The sequence below is a fragment of the Rana temporaria genome, chromosome 1 (assembly GCF_905171775.1).
Source record: "Rana temporaria chromosome 1, aRanTem1.1, whole genome shotgun sequence".
NCBI classification, from domain to species: domain Eukaryota; kingdom Metazoa; phylum Chordata; class Amphibia; order Anura; family Ranidae; genus Rana; species Rana temporaria.
Genome location: NC_053489.1, coordinates 589,458,600 through 589,482,365, shown reverse-complemented (window position 1 = coordinate 589,482,365; position 23,766 = coordinate 589,458,600). Strand labels below are relative to the sequence as shown.

The window sequence follows — 23,766 nt, the reverse complement described above, 5'->3', positions numbered from 1 at the left end:
CCTGTTTTTCTGTCTGTGACTCACCACCGTAATGCAAGGCTTTCTTCCCTGTGTTGCCAACCGTCCGTTAATTTATGGACAGCACGTCAGGGTGTCCGTAAAGTCCATTATGGGCATCGGGTGCCCTTATAAAAGATGGCCGCTGGGCTGTCGCGGCTCCGTCCTCTGCCTATGGCGAGTGCACTGCACAAGCCAACGAGTGTCACTGCCAAAGTGTCCCTCCTGAGTCCTCCTGACTCAATCGGCTATTCAAAAATGGCGCCGGGCCGGGCTCTGGAAAGCTTGTATCCCCTCGGCCGGGCGGCGCATGCGCAGTTACGTAATGGCGCCACTAAGCGCCATTTTTGAATAGCCGATCGAGTCAGGAGGGACACTTTGGCAGTGACACTCGTTGGATCATGCAGTGCATTCTCCATAGGCAGAGGACAAAGCCGTGACAGCCCAGCCCAGCCCAGTCCTGTCCAGCCCAGCACAGCCCAGCACAGCCAAGTCCAGCACAGCCCAGCTTTAAGGTAATTAAAGATGCTGGTGGTTTACAGTAGGTGATGGTGGCAGGAGGTGGTGGGGGCATGAGGTGATGGTGGAAGAAGGTTATGCTGGCACTGTGGCAGGAGGTGGGTGAGGTGATGGCGGCAGAAGGTTTTGCTGGCAGGAGGTGGTGGGGGCATGAGGTGATGGTGGAAAAGGTATTGGTGGCACCGTGGCAGGAGGTGGGTGAGGTTATGGTGGCAGAAGGTAATGCTGGCAGGAGGTGGTGGGGCAGGAAGTGATGGTGGCAAGAGCCGATTGTGGCAGGAGGTGGTGGTGGTGGGTGCAGGAGGTGGTGGTGAGAGCAGGAGGTGATGGTGGCAAGAGCTGGCAGGAGGTGATGGTGGCAAGAGCTGGCAGGAGGTGGTGGGGGCAGGAGGTGATGGCGGCAAGAGCTGGCAGGAGGTGATGGTGGCAGGGGGTGGTGGGGGCAGTAGGCGATTGTGGCCGGAGGTGGGGGTGGTGGGTGCAGGTGGTGGGGGAAGGAGGTGGTGGTGGCAAGAGCTGGCAGGAGGTGGTGGTGGCAAGAGCTGGCAGGAGGTGGTGGGTGCAGGAGGTGATGGTGGCAAGAGCTGGCAGGAGGTTATGGTGGCAGGGGGTGATGGTGGGGGCAGGAGCAGGTCAGAGATGGTGGCGGCAGGAGGTGATGGTGGCGGCAGGAGGTGATGATGGTGGCAGGAGCTGGCCGGAGGTGATGGTGGCGGCAGGAGGTGATGGTGGCAGCAGGAGCTGACAGCTGGTGGTGGCAGGAGGTGATTGTGGCAGGATGTGGAGGTGATGGCAGGAGCTGGTGGGTGCAGGTGGTGGGGGCAGGAGGTGATGGTAGCAAGAGCTGGTGGGGGCAGGAGGTGATGGGGAACAGAAACCGATGGACTATTATAGCGAAAATAACAGAAATATGTTTTTTTTTTACCTTAATATGTACCTTAAATCGTATTGCTATTTGCATAGTGTACTTGTTTGTAGCCTAAATACTGAAATTTGCACTTAAAACTGTAATTTTGTAAAATGTCCGTAAAAATTGGCCTGTGCCAGTAAATTTTGGATGTTGTGGCAGTAAATTTCAATCTGGTAGGTTGGCAACACTGTTTCTTCCTGGTGTGGAGAAAGCCTCTTGAGGGGGGAGGGGGCGAGCAGGAGTGTCAGGATGCCCAGTAAACACTACCTTGTTGCTTATGCTTTTCCCTTTCATTTCCAATACAGCAATTTTCAGAAGCAGCCCAGCTGTATGAGAAGGGCCAATACTATGACAAAGCAGCATCTGTGTACATCCGATGTAAAAACTGGTAAGAAGTCTACAAGTAATAATATATCTAAATTGACTACCAAATTTCATAATAGAACAATTATGAAAAATAACAACTTCCTTTTATTGGCGTCTCTCACCTTAAGGCCCCTTTCACACGGTTGGACCGTTCAGGTCCGCCTGTCAGTTTTGTCGGCGGACCTGAACGGCTGCTCCATGCAATCCTGTCCGCTGACATCCGACCCGATCTGATCTGCCAAAATCAGACGTATTGGCAATATGTCCCCATCCGTCCATATCGGATCGGGTGAGATCTGATGAAAACAGACATGCTGATCTCTCCATAAGAGACAGTGGCGCTGCACAAGCCCCTCCCCGCTCAGTGAGCAGAGAGGGAGTTGTCATCCGCCGGCTCAGCGGAGAGATCTCCCGCTGAGCTGGGGGACTCCGTAACGGTGGAGTCCACCTCGTGTGAAAGAGGCCTAAAACTACCAGACATTTGAACTTTAGCGCTAAAAATAGCGCCTAAATACCGCCTGAAAAACTCCTTCCCTGCAGTCTCAATGTGAAAGCCCGAAGGGCTTTTACACTGAGGCGATGCGCTGACGAAACCGCTCCAAAAGTCCTACAAGCAGCATCTTTGAAGCGGTAAGAGGAGCAGTGTGTTTACCGCTCCTTCCCATTAAAAGCAATGGGCACCGCGGTAATACCGCCAGCAATGCACCTCTGCAGAGGTGCATTGCCGGCGGTATTAACCCTTTTCCGGTTGTTAGCGGGGGTTAATACCGCACCGCTAGCGGCCGAATATCACCGCAATTCCGACGGTATAGCGCTAAAAATAGCGGCGCTGTACCGCCACAGCTCATCGAGCCCCAGTGTGAAAGGGGCCTAAAGCTGGTGCACTCAGAATCTGGTGCAGCTGTGCATGGTATCCAAACGGCTTCTAACTTCAGCTTGCTGAATTTAGCTTTGGCAGTAAAACCTGGAAGCTGATTGGTTTCTATGCAGAATTTGCACCAGATTTTGCACACTTTGGTTTTAGTAAATAGCCCCTTTTACTTTTACAAAGCTGTCTATGGCCAGACATAGCTGAGTATGTCTGAAACAAATACAACTCAGCTACTAGGATACTTGCTTTTAGTTAGTTAGCATGGTGTAATGGATGTGGTGGGCCTGCACAATTTTTTCTATGAAAATTCAGAGTATTCTGTTTAATTATTATCTGCACTCTTTGCAGATAAAACAGTGGTGATTGGTTATATTTAGTAATAGAAATAAAGCTTTTTATATAATTTCACTGCTTGTAGTTCTGATTGAACATTCAGCATATCTAGGTGTATGACACTTTTATAGAATGGCATAATTGTGAACTTTTTTGCTTGTTTCAGGGCAAAAGTTGGAGAGCTTCTTCCTAATGTCACTTCACCCAAGATCCATTTACAGTACGCAAAAGCCAAGGAAGCTGACGGCAAGTGAGTTGTTCCAAGAACTTTAAGCTCTTTAATTAAAATGTAAAGGGGAGGGAGGGGCAGAGACTGGTGCTTAGCTGAGTCTCACTCTGTGTATGTCTGGGCTCAGTGAGAAATGTCTATGCCATGTCTATGCCATGTTCAGTGCCGCTGCCCACTCGCTATGTAATGACACAGCCAAGTGACACACTGGCGGGCGGCCATGGCAGAACTTGCGGCTGCGCCCCCCCCTCCTATATTAAATGGTAGCACCCAGGGCACTCTCCCCGCCCGCCCCTGCCGCAGACACACACTAAGCGGCACGGGGGGGGGGGGTGTGTGGATAGAATGATTTTGCGTGCCACAGGTTCCCCACCCCTGGTCTATGGGAAGGATATGGGCAGTGTTCAATATGCAGTTTGTGTGAAAGGAGTGTGTGACTGTAGGCTAAAGAGTTCTTGCTAGAACAGTGTAAGTGTGTGTGCTGGAGGAGGAACTTGGGCAAAGTCCAGTGTGTGCTTTGTGTGCTGGAGGTAGGTTCTGGGAAAAGACCATGTGTGTGTCCTGGTGGAGGGATACAAGGGAAAGGCCAGTCTGTGTGTGCTAGAGGTGGGATCTGGCTGGGTAAAGACCTGTGTGTGTTTGTGTGTCCTGGGGGAGCTCTGTCCCTGTGAGCTGTGCGAAGAGGGGTATGTCTCTTCCCTCCAATCAGCTCTCATAGCTCTCCTCACTGAAATCTGCAGAGTGTAACTTCAGCTCCGTGACGCCTTTTTTCTGAAATCTCAGACAAGCTGTGTAATTCAGCACTTTGAAAGTAGAGAAGAGAAGACTGCTAATAAACGGGTACAACTTATGTAGGAAGGTTTGTTTCAGTATATGCCCTGAGGCCAGTCACTTCACTAGGCACATTTTAAGGGTTTACAATCACTTTAAGAACCCATGCGTTGAATAATGGATATTGATATTGTGCCAAGAATATTTAACCATTGGAATATATAAGAACAAAGAACTTTTGCCAGCAATCATGAAGACTAAATATAGTTTTTATGGTGGAGATGTCTTTTTTTTTTTTTTAGGATACGAAATGTAAAGGATCTTAAAGTAGAGTTTCCATCCCAAAATTCTTTTTTCATTATTGTGCTCATTAGACCTAAAAAAGTAAAAAAAGTTTAAAAAAAAATGTTTTTTACTCATCTGGAAATGCCTGTTGCTATGCGGTCCCACGAAATCTGCCTTTGGAATCACCTAGGATTCTGACATCTCCCTCTAATGCTCCTGGGAAATGTGTGTCATAATTTCCCAGGATGCAGTGCGCTACCCAATTATCACTCCCCATCCAAGACTTCCAGGAAGTAAGTGCTTGTAGGCTTCACAATGCCCACAAGCAAAATGACAACGGTGTAGATATAGTTTTATAAACAATCTTTTTTGAATATCTATGCGGAGCGGCGGCGGATTGTAAAATAGTAAGTGACCGGATTTATATTATAAAAAAGCAGGATGAAAGGACATACATTTAAAAAATGCCAATTGTGGTTGGAACTCCGCTTTAATATTTTTTTCTGCTGTTAAAAGTCTAGTGTTCTGAGCTGTTCTTTTCTTACCTTCAGGTACAAAGATGCCGCTTTAGCTTATGAGAATGCCAAGGACTGGGATAATGTCATTCGCATCTACCTGGACCACCTAAACAATCCTGAAAAGGCTGTTACCATTGTGAAAGAGACGCAATCACTGGAGGGAGCCAAGATGGTAGCCAGGTGATTTTTTTTTCCTGTCTCTGTGGGATATTTTCTAACTAAGGAGTTTGGGGGAAAAAAATGGAAATAATATTTCCTAAATGGTTATAAGCTCCAAACTGAAAAAGTTCAGCAATATTAGGAACAACCTTTGTTAGATTGATGTTCATTAGTAATGTTTCTCTGATTGTCATGATATAAGAGACGTGTTTTGTTTGTAGGTTCTTTCTCCGTCTTGGAGATTATGGATCAGCAATCCAGTTCCTCGTTCTGTCCAAATGTAACAATGAAGCGTTCCAGCTTGCCCAGCAACACAACCAGATGGAGATCTATGCCGATGTTATAGGTAAATACTGACACATGCAATGTACTGAAAGACTTCTATACTTCTTCAATACAGACGATCAATAAGCAACAAATACACACATAGTGCAGCAACGAATCTGGTTTGTTTACTGAAGCCAGTATTGCTGACAGATTATTATGTTTAATTGCTATGAGCTGCTGTCTTTTGTTATTTGAACTACTGATAAACTGCTTGATCTCAGTAATCGTACAGGAGAACCACTCCCTAAGGGCTCTTTCACACGGGACGGATCCGTGATGATCCACCCCGTGAACCTCCGCTTGCTCAGCAGGGATCGCTCCGCTGATCCCCGCTGAGCCGACGGATGACAGGGCGGTCCCCGCACACTGTGCAGGGACCGCCCTGTCAGATCTCCACTCTCCCCTATGGGGGGATCAGATGAAAACGGACCACCGTCTGTCCGCATTCATCCGATTCGCAGACGGATGGAAAAAGTATTTTGCCTCCTCGACTAAAATCTCCAGTACATTTTACTAGTCCAAAATCGAATGGGCTTAGTTACATTTTTAATGCATTGTTTAAAGCGGAGTTCCACCCAAAAGTGGAACTTCCGCTTAATCCACTCCTTGCCCCCTTACATGCCACATTTGGCATGTTGTTTTTTTTTCCTGTCCCACTTCCTCCTTCCGCCCAGGGACCACCTTGGCGATACGTCATACCGCCTAGGCGATACGTCATATCGCTTTCAGCGGCCCCTCCCTGTAGGCGATCGCCTGGGACACGTGACAGGTCCCAGGCGATCGCCTGACCAATCACAGTGCTCAGCACCGCTCGTGCATGCACAGTGAGTGCCCGGCCGTGAAGCCGAAAGCTGTCACGGCCGGGTGCCCACACTTAGAATGAAGACGCCGGCCAGAGAGGGGGGGGAGAGGAGCGGAGCTCCGGCCGGCGCGTCGCTGCACCGTGGAACAGGTAAGTGTCTGTTTATTAATAGCCAGCAGCAGTGCCGGCGCAAGACATTGTGCTGCCTGGTACCAAGAATGAAATGTTACATTCACCAAAATGCCACCACATCCATTATTTTATATCATGATAACTAAAGTGGACCTATCATGGCTCTATACATGTATATAGGAGTATAAAAAGGACCTGTTATGGCTCTATTCATGCAATTAACCCCACAGTGGAGCGGAGAGCGGAACGGGAGAAGCGGTCGGGCGGCAATTAGCCCCACAGTGGAGTGGAGAGTGGAGCTGGCGGAATGGGATGGCGTGCGGGCAGGAAATTTGCTGCCCCCCTGAAAGTGCTGCCTGGTACAATGGTACCATCGGGTCCCATGGTAGGGCCGGCCCTGGCCAGCAGCTACCCTTTTTGTAGCTGCTGACTTTTAATAAACAGTAAAAAAAAAAGCCTGGAACTCCGCTTTAAGCATTTCTTTAGAATTGCCAAACTCATTATATTCTCCTGGAGTAAAAATCTATTTATTATTTATGGTATAAAGGGTGGAACATGCACTACAGACACAGATTTAGCCATTGTGATATATAACGTCTTTATAAATAAAACCAAGTTTCATAAACAAACAAATATATATTGCTTTTATACAAAAAATAAATAAAAAAGTAAACTTTATTGGCTGTAATGTCATTGCACATATTACCTGGAAAAATTAATATTTTCTTTCTTTTAGCTGCTTATGCCCCCTACATATATATAGATTTATATAGCGCCAACAGTTTACGCAGCGCTTTACAATATAAAAGGGAGACAATACAGTTATAATACAATAAAATACAAGAGGATTAAGCGGGCCCCGCTCAGAAGAGCTTACAATCTAATAGGATCTTAATTCAGCCTTTTCAATGTCATACCCACATAAAATACCACTGGCATTTTTTTCTTCTTGACTAGAGATATTAGATAAGTAGTAGATCTCATGGGCTAGAAATCTTCTCCTTCTAGTTATAACAGAGGCATTCGTGTATGGGCCTAATACTAATGTCTCCAGCAGTCCGTCACAGAGAAATATTTGTATGTTTCAGGATCTGAGAACACCAGTAATGAAGATTATCAGAGTATTGCCCTGTACTTTGAGGGGGAAAAGAAACACTTTCAAGCTGGGAAGTTCTTCTTACTATGTGGTCAGCATGCAAGGGTAAGTCAATGAAATGTCAATGTTTTTTATCAAAAACAGGTAATTAAAAAAAGACATAAAATAAATACTTATATAAACAAGTTTGAATAAGTTTGTCAGCCTGCGTCCGTCCTTACTGCAGGAAGCAGAACCAAGGTAGGTATTGGGAAGTTGGTATGTCTGTACTTTGGTTGTGATATCGGATGCCCAGCCCAATTGTTTCCACCAATCTCTGTAGCAATAAAGACCCCCAGCTCTGTGAGGGGTGTGTGAGGGGCTTGAAATGTCTGCTCTTCCAATGCCTGGATCTTTCTTTTGGTGAAGCAGTTGAAACTTATTGGCACTAAGAAGATTGTGCAATAGGCAATAGATGCCCTCCCTGTGGAGTTGGCAGCCGCAGCTTAGTAAGTGAATAATTTCTAATTGTGTTTATTTATTTTATATTTTAGGCACTAAAACATTTCCTAAAATGCTCATCTGCAGATGAGAACACAGCGATAGAAATGGCGATCAAGACGGTAAGAAAATCCAGAATATAAGTATAGTTATGGGGTGTTTTTTTTTTTTGTTTGTTTTTTAGGTGAAATAGAAGTGAGTCATATGCAGAGCATCAAAAAGTTACAAGATCGAACATGGACTTTTCATAGCATAATTTAGCTTAAAGAATATGTAAACCTAACGTTTCATATTCCTGATATGTACCTGCTGTACCATGTATTTGTATCATTTGGTGATCCTGTCAGTCCCTCTGCTTTCCTTTTAAAAACTGACCACCCTAAGCAGCAGAACACACTGTGGTCAATTCTCTAGCTGTGCTGGGAACTGAGCCTGCTCTCCTCCAATGATCAGACTTGTCCTGACACGCCCCTCTCCCCCTACACAGCCTTTTAGACCCCATTCACACCTGAGCGTTTTGTAGCTTGAAGCCTGAAGCTACAAAAAGCTGGAGGGGAAAAAATATATTCTTCTCTATGGAGATGGTTCACATCTCCACTACAAAACGCCTGAAGCCAGAAGTTCAAAAACGCCTGAAGCTCAAACAAGTTCTGGGACTTTTTTTTTAGGCAGATTTGGGCGTTTTTCTGCTTTTAACATTGGTGACCCTAGACCTGTCCAAATTTGCCGTAAAAAACGCTGAAAAAATCGCGGCAAAACGATACGCTCAGGTGTGAATGCAGCCTCACTGAGAAGATAGGTGTGCTGCTGTTTCTCCTCCCCCAGCTCTCTGAGCTCTTTATGCAGCTGAGAACAGAGGGTATGTGATCACTTCTAAAAAAAAAAAGGGGGGGGGGGGGATAAATGTAAAATGTTTTTTAATATCTATACACAAATGTTTGCCTTTCATTTAAAATTTTAAACTGAATATGTTGTTTTACAAGGTGAGGGTTTACATATACTTTAACCACTTAAGCCCCGGACCATTTTGTTGCTAAATGCCCAGGCCAGGTTTTGCGATTCGGCACTGTGTCGCTTTAACAGACAATTGCGCGGTCGTGCGACGTGGCTCCCAAACAAAATTGGCGTCCTTTTTTCCCCACAAATAGAGCTTTCTTTTTGTGGTATTTGATCACCTCTGCGGTTTTTATTTTTTGCGCTATAAACAAAAATAGAGTGACAATTTTGAAAAAAATGCAATATTTTTTACTTTTTGCTATAATAAATATCCCCCAAAAACATATATAAAAAAAATAATTTCCTCAGTTTAGGCCGATACGTATTCTTCTACCTATTTTTGGTAAAAAAAATCGCAATAAGCGTTTATCGATTGGTTTGCGCAAAATTGATAGCGTTTACAAAATAGGGGATAGTTTTTTTGCATTTTTATAAAAAAAAAATTTTACTACTATTGGCGGCGATCAGCGATTTTTTTCGTGACTGTGACATTATGGCGGACACTTCGGACAATTTTGACACATTTTTGGGACCATTGTCATTTTCACAGCAAAAATGCATTTAAATTGCATTGTTTATTGTGAAAATGACAGTTGCAGTTTGGGAGTTAACCACAGGGGGCGCTGTAGGAGTTAGTGTTCACTTAGTGTGTGTTTACAACTGTAGGGGGGTGTGGCTGTAGGACTGACGTCATCGATCGAGTCTCTCTATAAAAGGGATCACTCGATCGATGCAGCCGCCACAGTGAAGCCGTGTTTACATACGGCTCTCCCCGTTCTTCAGCTCCGGGGAGCGATCGCGACGGAGCGGCTATAAACGAATAACCGCGCCGTCGTCCGGGATCGCTCCCCGCGGGAATCCGCACGCAGCGGAGGGGGTCCCGATCGGACCCCCGACACGCTAGAAGGCAAGGACGTATATATACGCCCATCTGCCTGTACGTGCCATTCTGTGGACGTAAATAGGCGTGCAGCGGGCGTTAAGTGGTTAAAGCCAAACAGTTAAATACAAAACTGAAATGCATTTATGTATTAACTGCCAAATGATTTGTATTTCTCTACATATATTCCAAGATTTAATGACCCTACCAGACAGCTCAGCCATCCTGATGGCCATTTTTTTTCCTTTTTGCTATAGTTTTCCAAAACAGCCCAGTAACCTCTCTGCCTTCAACCTGCGAATAAACGTTGAAGGAGCAGCATTAAGCCTAGTACACACGGGCTGAAAGTCAAGTGGCATTGGCCGGTTCAATAGAAACCAGGTGATATTTAGCCCGCGTGTACTGGAGTCGGACTGACAGAAGGGGCATGACCGAATAAGGTCTGCCGACTGGGGGGGTTGGTCGTCCCCCTGTCAGAACACAATAGAACAGCAGAGATCGCTGTACTAACGTTGCATAGTTTTTTTTTTCATTCAGCTCTGCTGGGTTGAACGAAAAAAAAAACCTACTGGTGTGTACCAGGCTTTAAGCTGACAAGGTCATCCCTTTTAGCATGTTCCTTGTCAGCACATCTGAAGGCAGTGCAGTCAATTGGCCCAAGTCCTGCTGCTTCCTCTGCTAATAAAGGCAATTACATAGGGTTGAAGTCTAGTCAAATCTAGTCATTTATACAAGTTGCATTCAAAATATATATAATTATTTTTAAATACATAACAGCATTTATTGGTAGTATTTTATTATCTTGCTGGAGTTCAGCTTAAAGCCCTGTACACACGGGCAGAATATTGGGAGACATTTGCCACAAAAAATACCAGTCGACATTCTGCCCGTGTGTATGTCAGTCTGTTCGACATACATACGGGCAGAGCGACTGTCGTACGTGCAAAACCATCAGCCGATTGACTCCCGATCAGCACTCTCAGCCAATGGCAGAGAGCGCTAATCGGACTGTTCTGGCGGGGAGGACGCCTCTGTCAGAACACAACAGCTCAGCGGGGGATCGCTGGACTAACCTTGCATGGTTAGTACAGGGGCTCCGACCAGAGCTCGCAATCTTTTTTTCATGCAACCCCAAAAACTGTAGTGTGTACCAGACTTTAAAGCTAATCTCCAACTTTTAGTGAAGTTTAAATAGTTTGGGCCTAACTGGTCCAAACAAGCTATTTACTTCACTAAGACATGCAGCGGCTCTCAGGGCTGTATGGACTGAATGTGGCCTCAGCTGCTTACAGTATACAGCGGTGTGATCCAGCAGTGGGGATGGGAATGAATACAAGGCTTCCTCTAATTGGGTGAGTCGGAGAGGCAGGAAGATGATGTCACAATCTCTGCCTGTGAGTTCTCCGCTTAGCCCAACTCAAATTTATTCCCATCCTGTTGCCAGAATACAGCACTGTATACTGTATGTAGCTAAAGTTACATACTGTCCACACTGAGAGCCGCTGCGCTTCTTAGTGAAGTACCGTATATACTCGAGTATAAGCCGAGGCACCTAATTTTACCACAAAAAAACTGGGAAAACGTATTGACTCGAGTATAAGCCTAGGGTGTCCATCTGAATGCCTCACTGTGCCCATGTGCATGCCTCACTGTGTCCATGCCTCACGTTGCCCATGCCTCACTGTGCCCATGCCTCACTGTGCCCATGACTAGACTGCCGTTTAACATGGGAGTCTATGAAAGGGGTGCCCGGCTTTGAAAAATCGGTGCTCCCCAGCCATAGGTCCCCCAGACAACAAACTTTGCACACTTGCAGAGGAAAAATGGGGCTACCTGTGTTCCGGGTCCAGGGGATCTACGACCAGCCGAGAACCGGCTCCCCGAAGTCACTGGAGAAATTACAGTTTAATATGGGAGTCTATGGAAGGGGTGCCCGGCTTTGAAAAATCGGTGCTCCCCGGCCGTAGGTCCCCCGGGCAACAGACTTTGCACACTTGTAGAGGAAGAGTGGGGTTACATGTGTGCCAAGTTCCGGGTACCAGGTCCCCAAAGTCCAGGAGATCAGGTGCAAAAAGGTAACTCGAGTATAAACCGAGGGGGGCATTTTCAGCACAAAAAAAGGCTGAAAAACTCGGCTTATACTCGAGTATATACGGTAAATAGTTTGTTATATGTGCTAAAATGTTCTTTATCTTGTCTGCTTCATTGGTATGGTTTTATCTTCAGCGGATTTCCTTATCACAATTTTTTTTTTATTCTCTGAACAGGTTGGAGAGGCCAAAGATGAGCTTCTGACCAATCAGCTGATAGACTATCTGATGGGGGAGAGTGATGGTATGCCTAAGGTACAGTTTTTCCATTCTGCTACAAATGAGCAGTGACCAAACTTTGATTAGATGACATAAAACTTGCAATCCATTTTGTGGAATAACATGGCAGATGATGTATTAATATTTCAGGATGCACAGTACTTGTTCCGCTTGTACATGGCACTAAATCAGTACAGAGAGGCGGCCCGCACTGCAATCATTATCGCAAGGGAGGAACAGTCTGCAGGTAACTACATAATGCCTGTTTTTTGGAATATAATTGTAACCATGTTAATTAAACTCAGCAGTATTTATATATAGTGAGTGGCCTTTAATACATAATAGCTTTAACCTGGCATTGTTACTGGGGTGCAAACATCTTCAACCAACCAGTCTCATTGACTTGAAGTGGATATTAAACTGTGATGGTCAACTTAAAAATTATAGGGCCTCAAGTGTGGCCCCTGACACTTTGAGAAAGCCACACAACAGTAGTCCATTGAGGTGCATTGGGTCAAGTTAGGCAGCCCTTGCAAAATGAGTGACCTGTAATGCATCTTGACACCCAAAAATGTCGACCCTACTGCATTTTTTTGCAGCCTATCACAATGTAGAATGATGGAATTGGGAATAAAGTAAGCCCCATCATTTGTGTCAATGGCCTCAATCAGAATGCCCCAGTATTGGTGTCAGTGAATGCAATAACCCCCAGCATTGGTGCCAGAGACAGCCAAAACCCCCAGCATTGGTGCCAGAGACAGCCAAAACCCCCAGCATTGGTGCCAGAGACAGCAATAACCCCCAGCATTGGTGCCAGAGACAGCAATAACCCCCAGCATTGGTGCCAGAGACAGCAATAACCCCCAGCATTGGTGCCAGAGACAGCAATAACCCCCAGCATTGGTGTCAGAGACAGCAATAACCCCCAGCATTGGTGTCAGAGACAGCAATAACCCCCAGCATTGGTGTCAGAGAAGGAAATAATAACCCTCAGCATTGGTGCCAGTGGCTGCATTAATAACCCCCTTCATTGGTGCCAGACATTGCAATAATAACCCCCTTCATTGGTGCCAGACATTGCAATAATAACCCTCAGAATTGGTGGCAGTGGCTGCAATAATAACCACCTAGAACTGTTGTCAGAGACCGAGCATTGGTGTAAAAGACTGCACTATCAATCCCCTGCATTGGTGTCAGCGACTGCAAAAATATCTCTCCAGCATTGCTGTCAGTACTATTAACCTCCACCACCACCATATTAGTTATTCTCAAGCACCCCACCGGTGATCTGTAACGACTCCCCAACACCACTCCCCCTCCCCCGATCAATGACAGCTCCTCGAATCAATTTAACCTCCAGCATTGGTGATCACATACCTGATCACACGTTCCCATGTCATTGTCTCTCCCTGAGGCCGGGAATTTTACTGTGGGCTTTCAGTGCTGGAAAGCAGAGAATGTTACAAACACTTGGCACCCTGCTTCCCGAGGGCTGTGTGTTGGATATTACTGATGGATGCTCAGGTAGGTACCAGATTCAGATGTGTTTGTAGTACTTCATGAAAGACCGCAGTGCAAGTGGTAGTGTTAGTGTGTTAGTACTCTTTAAACCAACAGCTGTAATTTGCATAATAAATGTACGTCTAACTTTATGAAGTTGCTATTTATCATTGTATTTTTTTACATTGAAAGGTAACTACCGGACTGCACATGACGTTCTCTTTAGCATGTATATGGAACTGAAAACACAGAAAATTAAGATCCCAGCAGAAATGGCTACAAATTTAATGATTCTTCATAGCTACATCCTGGTTAAGGTATTGTTTTATGTATTATTGCAAGTACCAGCTCTCATCTGGAATACTCTATTACATTTATGTGCATTTTCTACAACCAATTTCAGACTTTTAGATGAACCTGATTAGTGTCTATGGTCATTTAAAACAGGTCCTCTCTGGTATTTTTTTATATAATTTTTTGGGCGTAAAATTAAATGAATTGGTTGCTATTAAAACGGGACTTTTTTTTATGTGGAGGGGGAGTGAGTACTGATTTTTATTGGTACCCTTTCCCAATCCTTGCCATTCACAAAGCACTGCATTCACGAAACATGCGTAAGCTCACGCATGTACAGTGGGGAGCCGTATGTGATTCCTCGGGTAACCGCAGTCTGCTCCCATATCCAAGATAGCAGTGACGACAACCCGCAGCAGTTAGAAGAACCAGTTGTGGGAAGACAGCACTGGACCCCAGGCACTAGTAAGTGCCTAATTTAAAAAATTCAGCTTTAAATGTCTCGCCATAGTAAAATGTGAAATCTTGACAACTTGCCTATTAACTACAAGTAACGTAATAGATGTGTCCCTGACATACCTATTTTGGGTAGCCAGAAATGTACCCGTTGCATAGCTTTTTTCTGTGGCTCCAAAGGATTCCACTGTACCCTTGGCACATCTCCACTTAGCTGCACCGCATAGTTTTTTTTGGAGCTCATGTATTTTCCTATCTTGCTACCTACATATTTTTCAATATATCATATCAGGGACAAGTGTTTTTTTTTTCTACACCTTTTTAGACCTTATGTGGTGACAGACTGTCTTGGTTCCAGCTGTTATAGCACAAATAAATAATGTATTCTGAAGCTTAATAACCATTTCCCTTTTAAATATATTTTAGATCCATGTAAAACGTCAAGACCATATGAAGGGCGCCCGAATGCTGATACGTGTGGCTAACAACATTAGTAAATTTCCTTCCCGTAAGTACCAAGAGCGCAAATCAAGGATATGTGTGTGAGTTGCTCAGGCTGTGTGGGAATGAAGTCCTGTGCCCATGCTGTGAGTGCTGGCCGGGAAAAGAGATCGTCTATGCTCCAAGCAATGGTAGAGAGTGACTAGGTGTCCTGAGAGCCACACATCAAGTCTAGACCTGCTGTATGATAGTGAATATTAGTCTCAGCCTAAACCCCCGCCAGGCCACTCCCCCAGCACATTTCACTTCGCCCAACGGAGCTAACCCATGAGTAAGCGCTGGTGGGTGGAGTAAAATGTCTTGGGGGTGTGGCCTGGCGGGGGGGGGTTCCAGGCTGAGACTGCCATTTACTATCATACAGCAGGTCCTGACTTGATGTACGGCTCCCAGGACACCTAGTTACTTTCTACCATTAGAGCAAATTTGTAATATTGGGCTATTCCATTCTTCTGTTCATTGAACTTTATTTCCTTTGTCCAGACAGAGTAGAATGAAGTGTGAACTCCTTGCAGCTTCCAAGAGCTCTGGACTCCATGCAGCTTTCTGATGTTGTACAAGCTTTTGAAGCTAAATTACAGGCGCAAAGCCTTTCACTTGAAAGATATTTCTCAATAGCCACAAAGGATATTAAAGAGGAAGTAAACCCTGATTGATTTTACTTCCTTTTTGTTTCCCTGCAAAGGTAAAGCATAATGGGCTACTATGCATCACGTAGTAGCCCATTATGTGTCACTTACCTGAAACCAAAGCCTGCAATGTCACCACTGTCCCCTGTAGCGTCTACGTCTATCTTCCTTCTGGGTATCGCGGCTCCGGCACTGTGATTGGCCGGAGCCGCGATGACGTCACTCCCATGCAAATGCACGGGAGCCTTTAGAAATGGCACGATCGATAAAGGTTTCTAAAGTGCACCTGCGCCGTTGTCTACAGCGCATGCGCCATAGACATCAGCGGAGGTTTAGGAGATATTTCTTGCACCTACAGGTAAGCCTTAATCTAGGCTTACCTGTAGGTAAAAGTGGCTGTAAAGGGTTTACAACCACTTTAAATCCACATTGTGTACGCCAAATGCTTTTGCACACCTTGGCCCAGATTCAGCTAGAATTTGCCCCTTTTTTACGGAGGCACAGGGCAGCGTTTTTGCCCTGCGCCCCCGCAAATTTACTGCGCTCCGCGCGATTCACGGAGCAGTAGCCCTGCGTAAGGGCGCCTAATGTAAATGATTCCGTAGGGGGCGGGAATCATTTAAATTAGGCGCGCTCCCGCGCCGAGCGCATGCTCCGTCGGGAAACTTTCCCGAAGTGCATTGCGGCAAATGATGTCGCAAGGGCGTCATTTGCTTCAAAGTGAACGGCGTCCAGCGCCATTCACGAATCACTTACGCAAACTACGTGAAATTCAAATTTCACGACGCGGGAACGGTGGGTATACTTTAGCATTGGCTGCCCCTACTATTAGAAGGGGCAGCCTTACGCTAAAGACGCCGTACGGAAACTCCGTAACTTGCGTACGCAGGGCCCGCGCAACATTGTGAATCGGTGTTAGTATGCAATTTGCATACTATACACTGAGCACAATGGGAGCGCCCCCTAGCGGTCATCGCAAGAATGCAGCCTAAAATCTGCGTGGCATAAGAGCCTTATGCCACGCAGATTTTAGGCTGCAGTCGGCGTTACGATGTTCCTGAATCAGGAGCATTCGTAACGCCGGAGCAAGTCGGCAATTGCGCTGCGTAACTATGGTTACGCAGGCGCAATTGCTCTCTGAATCCGGGCCCTTGATGTTACCATGTATATGTAGTGGTGACATCACCATTATGCTGCAAAAAGCAGAGCTATGGGTGGGACTCAGCAGCACCATCTACTACAGGAGGAAGAATAGAAGACCAGTCACTGCACAAGGAGAGAGAACAGACGTGACTGGTCTTTATTACAGGAAACTTCTGCACAGAGGCACAATGCAGTTGTCATGCTTGATTGCTGCACCGATCTGAAAGAAATACACAAAGGTCTCCAGGATTTAAATAATAATACACACACCTTTTGTATTCAGACAATATTTGTTTAGCCCGTATTTAACCCTTAGAACGAGGATAATTAAGACTTTTCCGATTTCCTGATGTGGGAAGATAACAGCATTCTTTGTATTGCAGACATAGTGCCGATCTTGACATCTACAGTGATTGAGTGCCATAGAGCTGGTCTGAAGAACTCTGCCTTCAGTTTTGCTGCTATGTTGATGCGACCGGAGTATCGCAACAAGATAGATGTCAAGTACAAGAAAAAGATTGAGGCGATGGTCAGGTAATACAGTGATACGATATGTATGGATTTTCTTATTCGCTGCACTTATATTTACAAATGACTTGTTTATCTGCCAGGCGTCCCGACACCTCTGAGGTGGAAGAAGAAAGCACCGCTTGTCCCTTTTGTGACTTCAAACTCCCAGAGTGTGACCTGCTCTGCCCTGGCTGCAAGAATAACCTGCCATACTGTATAGTCACTGTGAGTACAGCTAACTTCATATAAAGTATTATTTTGTTTACCCCTTCCAAGGCCAGAAGTCTTAGAAGACCGAATGTAGCAGTCTTACTACCAGTGTTAAAGCGGAGGTTCACCCAAATAACATCTGTATCATACCAACTTCTTTAGACTTCTAACATGTACAGTCCGCATTTTTTTTTTTTTATGCTGTACATACCGTATAATCTATATTTGCAATCGGGCTTCCGGATACTTCTCCCCGCGGGAGTAGGCGTTTCTATGCTGAGGAGGAATGTCTTCTGGGAGGTCGCCCAGATGATTGACGTCCTTTCAGAAAAAGTTCCCCCCGGCAGATAAGGTCCCGCCCCCCGTATTGCGTAGGCGCGTCACTCATTCAATAGTGGGACTGCTGAAGCATTCACACTAAATATAATACGGTTTTGTATTTTTTTTTTAATCGGTCTTATAAAAACTGCAGACATGATCAAATGCCACCAAAAGAAAGTTCTATTTCAGCTAATGATGGGACTTTTTTTCTACTATTTATACTTTTTAAAATATTACACTTTTTTTTAACATTGAAGTCAATGAGAGCATGGGGCAGTTTTTAACCACTTCCCGCCCGGCCTATGGCCGATTTACGTCCGGGAAGTGGTTATGAAATCCTGACAGGACGTTCTAGAACGTCCTGCAGGATTTCATGCCGCGCGCGCCCGTGGGGGCGCGCATCGCGGCGATCGGTGATGCGGGGTGTCAGTCTGACACCCTGCATCTCCGATCTCGGTAAAGAGCCTCCGGCGGAGACTCTTTACCACGTGATCAGCCGTGTCCAACCACGGCTGATCACGATGTAAACAGGAAGAGCCGCCGATGGCTCTTCCTCACTCGCGTCTGACAGACGCGAGGAGAGGATAGCCGATCGGCGGCTCTCCTGACAGGGGGGGTTAGCGCTGATTGTTTATCAGCGCAGCCCCCCCTCGGATCGCCACACTGGACCACCAGGGATGCCCACCCTGGAGCACCAGGGTGGGCAAAAAAAAAAAAATTAAAAAAAAAAAATGACAGAAAAAAAAAAAAAAGCATAAAGAAAAAAAAAAGATGCCAGTCAGTGCCCACAAATGGGCACTGACTGGCAAAAAAAGTGCTGCCACCCCAGTGTCCATCAGCGCCACCCCAGTGTCCATCAGTGCCACCCCACAGTGCCCATCCATGCCCAGTGCCCACCTATCAGTGCCCATCTGTGCCACCCATAAGTATCCATCAGTGCCGCCCATGAGTGCCCATCTGTGCCGCCTATGAGTGCCCAGTGCCGCCTATGTGTGCCCATCAGTGCCGCCTATGTGTGCCCATCAGTGCCGCCTATGTGTGCCCATCAGTGCCGCCTATGTGTGCCCATCAGTGCCGCCTATGTGTGCCCATCAGTGTCGCATACCAGCGCCGCCAATCAGTGCCACCTCATCTGTGCCCGTCAGTACTACCTCATCGATGTCCATCAGTGCCATCTCATCGGTGCCCATTAGTGCCGCCATATCAGTGCCCGTAATTGAAAGAGAAAACTTATTTACAAAAAAATTAACAGAAAAAAATAAAAACGTAATTTTTTTTCCAAATTTTCAGCCTTTTTTTAGTTGTTGCGCAAAAAAAAAAAATCGCAGAGGTGATCGAATACCACCAAAAGAAAGCTCTATTTGTGGGGAAAAAAGGACGCCAATTTTGTTTGGGTACAGTGTAGCATGACCGCGCAATTGCCATTCAAAGTGCGACAGTGCTGAAAGCTGAAAATTGGCTTGGGCGGGAAGCTGCGTAAGTACCTGGTATGGAAGTGGTTAATGGGGCGATTTGATGGGGTTTTTGATGAGAGCAGTTTTTGATGGGTCAATAGGATGGGGCAGTTTTTGATGGGGCAAAAGGTTGGGGGCAATTTTGATTGTGCAGTTTTGATGGGGGCAGGTTTTAATGGGGTGATTTGATGGGGCAATAGGATGGGGCACTTTTTGATGATGGCGGTTTGTTGGTGGTAACACGATGGGAGAAATTTTGATGGGGCAGTTTTGATGGTGGTAATATGATGGAGGCAGTTTTGATGGTAGAAATTTTATGGGGCAATTTTATTGGGCAGCGCCTGCAAAAGGTTATTACTTTAAAAAAAATATGCTAAATTAGTGGGAATGCTGATTCTAGCTTCAACTTTTTCTTACAGATTTACGCTTTGGCAATTCAGCATTCCCACACATTTTCTGCAGGAAATGCATTTTCTAGTTATACATAATGTTCGACAGTAAAATTTAAGCTTCTTAAAGCCATGTACAGGATTTCAATTCATAAATGTCATTTTTTGTTTTTTAGGGCCGACACATGGTGAAAGATGACTGGTGTATCTGCCCCCATTGTGAATTTCCAGCCCTTTATTCAGAGTTTAAAAAGTAAGCTGTGTGTGTCGGTGGGACAGTAACCTGGGGGCAATGGCTAATGTCAGATGCTACAGAAACACTTATGAAGGGGTTATAAAGTAAGAAGGTTTTTGTATCTTATTGCATTCTATGCGTTAAGATAAAAAGCCTTCTGTGTGCAGCAGCCCCCCTAATACTTACCTGAGCCCCATCTCTATCCAGTGATGTCAATGAGTGCCTGCCTCCCTCCTGATTGGCTGAGACACAGCAGCAGCGCCATTGGCTCCTTCTGATGTCAATCAAAGTCAGCCAGCCAATCTGGAGAGAAAGGAGGCGGGCCAAAATGGGGCTCCATGTCTGAATGGACACATGGAGCTGCAATTCAGCTCAGGTGCCCCCATAGCAAGCGGCTTGCTGTGGGGGCACTCAACAGGAGGGAGGGACCCAAGAAGAGGAGGATATGCAAAACCCCTACACAGCGCAGGTAAGTATGACATGTTTATTATTTTTATAGAAAAAGAACCAAGACTTTACAATCACTTTAAAGCAGAACTAAACCCTTCTATCCTTTATATTCATCTAAGCCTCTAATCTGCAGTTGCACGGAGCTGCGCATGTAATCAATTATAACACCAGCCATTTTTTTTTTTGCTTGACAATTAGGATGAGAGCACAAGCAACTGTGACCGTTATCATTCATGGCATGACTTGAATGTAACTGTTTTGGGAAACTGTTAACTCCATTTAGTTCTGGTTTGGTTCCGCTTTAAAAACGGATATCGAAAATGAACCGAGCTAAAAAATTCAAACATTATTGGATCCTAAAAAAATAAAAAAAGTCTTGCGCTGAATTCACATGTTCATACAATTTGCCTCATGCAAGATGACAATTTTTTTTTTTTTTTTAATCCTCCCATAAAAAGTCTTTCCAGTCCCCATCTTTGAAATACAGTGTCATACACCAGTGAGGTGCTAAGGAGCACTTACCACTGATGACACAATAAAAAGGTGGTAAGGGAAATAGGGGGGAATCTAAATTCAGTGTGGTTTTGTGAATCTAGTATTTGTGAAATAGTGCAAGTTGGAAACAATAAAGTGAAGCACTTTTAGAAATACAGACTACCGTATATTTACCACAAAAAAAAATGGGAAAACGTATTGACTTGAGTATAAGCCTAGGGTGTCCATCTGCATGCCTCACTGTGTCCATGACTAGACTGACGTTTAACATGGGAGTCATTGGAAGGGGTGCCCCAGACAAAAAACTTTGTACACTTATAGAGAAGAAATGGGGCTACATGTGTGCCAAGTTCCGGGTCCAGGGGACCTACGACCGGCCGGTACCCGGTCCCCAAATTCACCAGAGAAATTACCATTTAACATTGGAGTCTATGGAAGGGGTGCCTGGCTTTGAAAAATCGGTGCTCCCCGGCCATAGGTCCCCCGGACAAAAAAAAAACTTTGCACACTTGTAGAGGAAGAGTGGGGCTACAAGTTAGGGGTCCTACGGCCAGCCAGGACCAGGTCCCCAAAGTTTGGGAGATCAGGTGCAAAAAGGTGACTCGAGTATAAGCTGAGGGGGGCATTTTCAGCACAAAAAAATGTGCTGGAAAACTGGGCGTATATACGGTATTTGATTTGGAAAAGCACATTTTGGTGGTGATAATTTTGTATATATCATATAGATGTTGAAAGTTTCCATGCATTTTTTGGGGGGGGGGGGGGCGCCCCCTACAACATTTTGGTGTTATAGTGTAGTCACTACTAGCATTGCTATGAGAACATTTTGCTTATGAGGAATTATGAATGATGTAAATAATCTCTTTTATTCAGATTAATGGAATCAGAAAGTATCTGTCCCATGTGTTCAGAAAGAGTAACAGACGATCAGCTAAAGAAGGTGCCTGACTGCTCTGTGTACCTCAAACAGGACCAGGATGATCAGTAACACATGAATAATGTAAGGAGCCATGTTTATTTACTCTATGAAATTATAGTGTGTTAGTTGTTTGTGATATGTGGACCTAAAGCATTTGTAACCCTAAAAAATTATTTTGCAGCAGGAGGGGAGGGCTGGAGGCATGGAAACTGCCACACCGAAAAGTGTGGCATGTGTTTGTATTCAGCCCCCTTTACTCCGATTCCCCCAACTAAAATCTAGTGGAACCAATTACCTTCAGAAGTCACCTAATTAGTAAATTGTCCACATGTGTGTAATTTCTCAGTATAAATACAGCTGCTGTGAAGCCCTCAGGTTTGTTGGAGAACCTTAGTGAACAAACCGCATCATGAAGGCCAAGGAACAGACCAGACAGGTCAGGGATAAAGTTGTGGAGAAGTGTAAAGCAGGTTTAGGTTATTTATTTTTATTTGTTCAATCCATCATCTGAAAATGGAAAGCATATGGTTCAACTGCAAACCTACCAAGACATGGCCATCCACCTAAACTGACAGGCCGGGGAAGGAGAGTATTAATCAGAGAAGCAGCCAAGAGACCCATGGTAACTCTGGGGGAGCTGCAGAGATCCACAGCTCAGGTGGGAGAATCTGTCCACACTCCACCAATCTGGCCTTCATGGAAGAGTGGCAAAAAAAGCCATAAAAAGTCCCATTTGCAAGAAGCCATGTGGGGACACAGCAAACATGGAAGAAGGTGCTCTGGTCAGATGAGACCAAAATTTCACTTTTTGGTCTAAAAGCAAAACGCTTTGTGTGGCAGAAAACTAACACTGAACACACCATCTCCACTGTGAAACATGGTGGTGGCAGCATCATGCTGTGGGGATGCTTTTCTTCAGCAGGGACAGGGAAGCTGGTCAGAGTTGATGGGAAGATGGATGTAGCCCAATACAGGGCAATCTTAGAAGAAAACCTGTTAGAATCTGCAAAAGACTTGAGACTGGGTCAGAGGTACACCTTCCAGCAGGACAACGACCCTAAACATACAGCCAGAGCTAAAATGGTTTAGATTAGGGGTCTCAAACTGGCAGCCCTCCAGCTGTTGTAAAACTACAAGTCTCATCATGCCTGTGGAAGTCATACTTGTAACTGTCAGCCTGGCAATGCCTTGAAGTTTTGCAACAGCTGGAGGGCCGCAAGTTTGAGACCCCTGGTTTAGATCAAAGCATATTCATGTCTTAGAATGGCCCAAAGTCCAGACCTAAATCTAATTAAAAATCTGTGGCAAGACTTAAAAATTGCTGTTCACAGACACTCTCCATCCAATCTGATAGAGCTTGAGCTATTTTGCCAAGAAGAATGGGCAAAAATGTCACTCTAGTTGTGAAAAGCTGGTAGAGATATATCCAAAAAGACTTACAGCTGTAATTGCAGAGGAAGGTGGTTCTACAAAAGTACTGACTCGGGGGGGACTGAATACAAGTGTACCCCACACTTTTCACATATTTGTAAAAAAAAAAATTAAAATCATTTTCCTTCCACTTCACAATTATGTGCCACTTGGTGTTGGTCTATCACATAAAATACATTTACATTTTTGGTTGTAACATGACAAAATGTCAAGGGGTATGAATACTTTTTAAGGCACTGTATGCAATTGAGCTTGGTTGTTTAGAATCCGAGTGCATTTGGAGCCAGGAGCTGCTTTCTAGCCTTACCAATTTATGTTCCATAAACTTTTAATATCATTTTGTTTTATTTATTTCTGTTCTAGGCCTGGCAGCTGTTTGGCTTCTGATGGAATTTGTGTGGGTAAATGTTAACTTGTTGCACCTTTTGTATAAAACTTTAACATTTTGTATATATTTCTTACAGTGATATGGCATTTATTTTAAATAAAGATTTCTAAAAAAAAAAAAAAAAAAACATGAGCCCGATTTTTGCATTCACATTCCCTCTGACTTCTTACCATTTACATTTTATTTAAAATGACACTGAAAATGTATGTGTAGTAACACACGTTGGCACGTTTTTTTTTTTTTAGGGTGTTGCATTTTGTTTCTATGTAGAAAAATGGAAGTCACTAGACGTTGTGTAAATTATACTGATGGAGTAGAAAGGTCATAGGGCAAGATACCGCAATCCGACAGGTATTGTACTCCTCCCCCTTTTTAGCAGAAAGTTCCGGACCCACCTCACAGCAACTGAAAATAGCTATACAAATAACACAAGATTTAGACCCCATTCACACCTGAGCGACAAA

General features: G+C 45.0%; 1 protein-coding gene across 1 annotated transcript in view; it reads left to right on the top strand.

Moving 5' to 3' along the window:
* Window positions 1-23,413, top strand: part of WDR19 (WD repeat domain 19) — a 93,971-nt gene extending 70,558 nt beyond the window's left edge. Inside the window, exons 23-37 of the mRNA XM_040335125.1 lie at window positions 1,732-1,814; window positions 3,163-3,246; window positions 4,833-4,979; window positions 5,180-5,304; window positions 7,308-7,420; window positions 7,849-7,917; window positions 11,939-12,016; window positions 12,131-12,227; window positions 13,673-13,797; window positions 14,657-14,738; window positions 16,884-17,034; window positions 17,112-17,235; window positions 19,561-19,637; window positions 21,438-21,564; window positions 23,278-23,413. Of these exons, the coding sequence (XP_040191059.1) occupies window positions 1,732-1,814; window positions 3,163-3,246; window positions 4,833-4,979; window positions 5,180-5,304; window positions 7,308-7,420; window positions 7,849-7,917; window positions 11,939-12,016; window positions 12,131-12,227; window positions 13,673-13,797; window positions 14,657-14,738; window positions 16,884-17,034; window positions 17,112-17,235; window positions 19,561-19,637; window positions 21,438-21,552 (1,470 nt within the window). The 3' untranslated portion in view covers window positions 21,553-21,564; window positions 23,278-23,413. The remainder of the gene's footprint in view (window positions 1-1,731; window positions 1,815-3,162; window positions 3,247-4,832; window positions 4,980-5,179; window positions 5,305-7,307; window positions 7,421-7,848; window positions 7,918-11,938; window positions 12,017-12,130; window positions 12,228-13,672; window positions 13,798-14,656; window positions 14,739-16,883; window positions 17,035-17,111; window positions 17,236-19,560; window positions 19,638-21,437; window positions 21,565-23,277) is intronic.
* The last annotated feature ends 353 nt before the right edge of the window (window positions 23,414-23,766 follow it).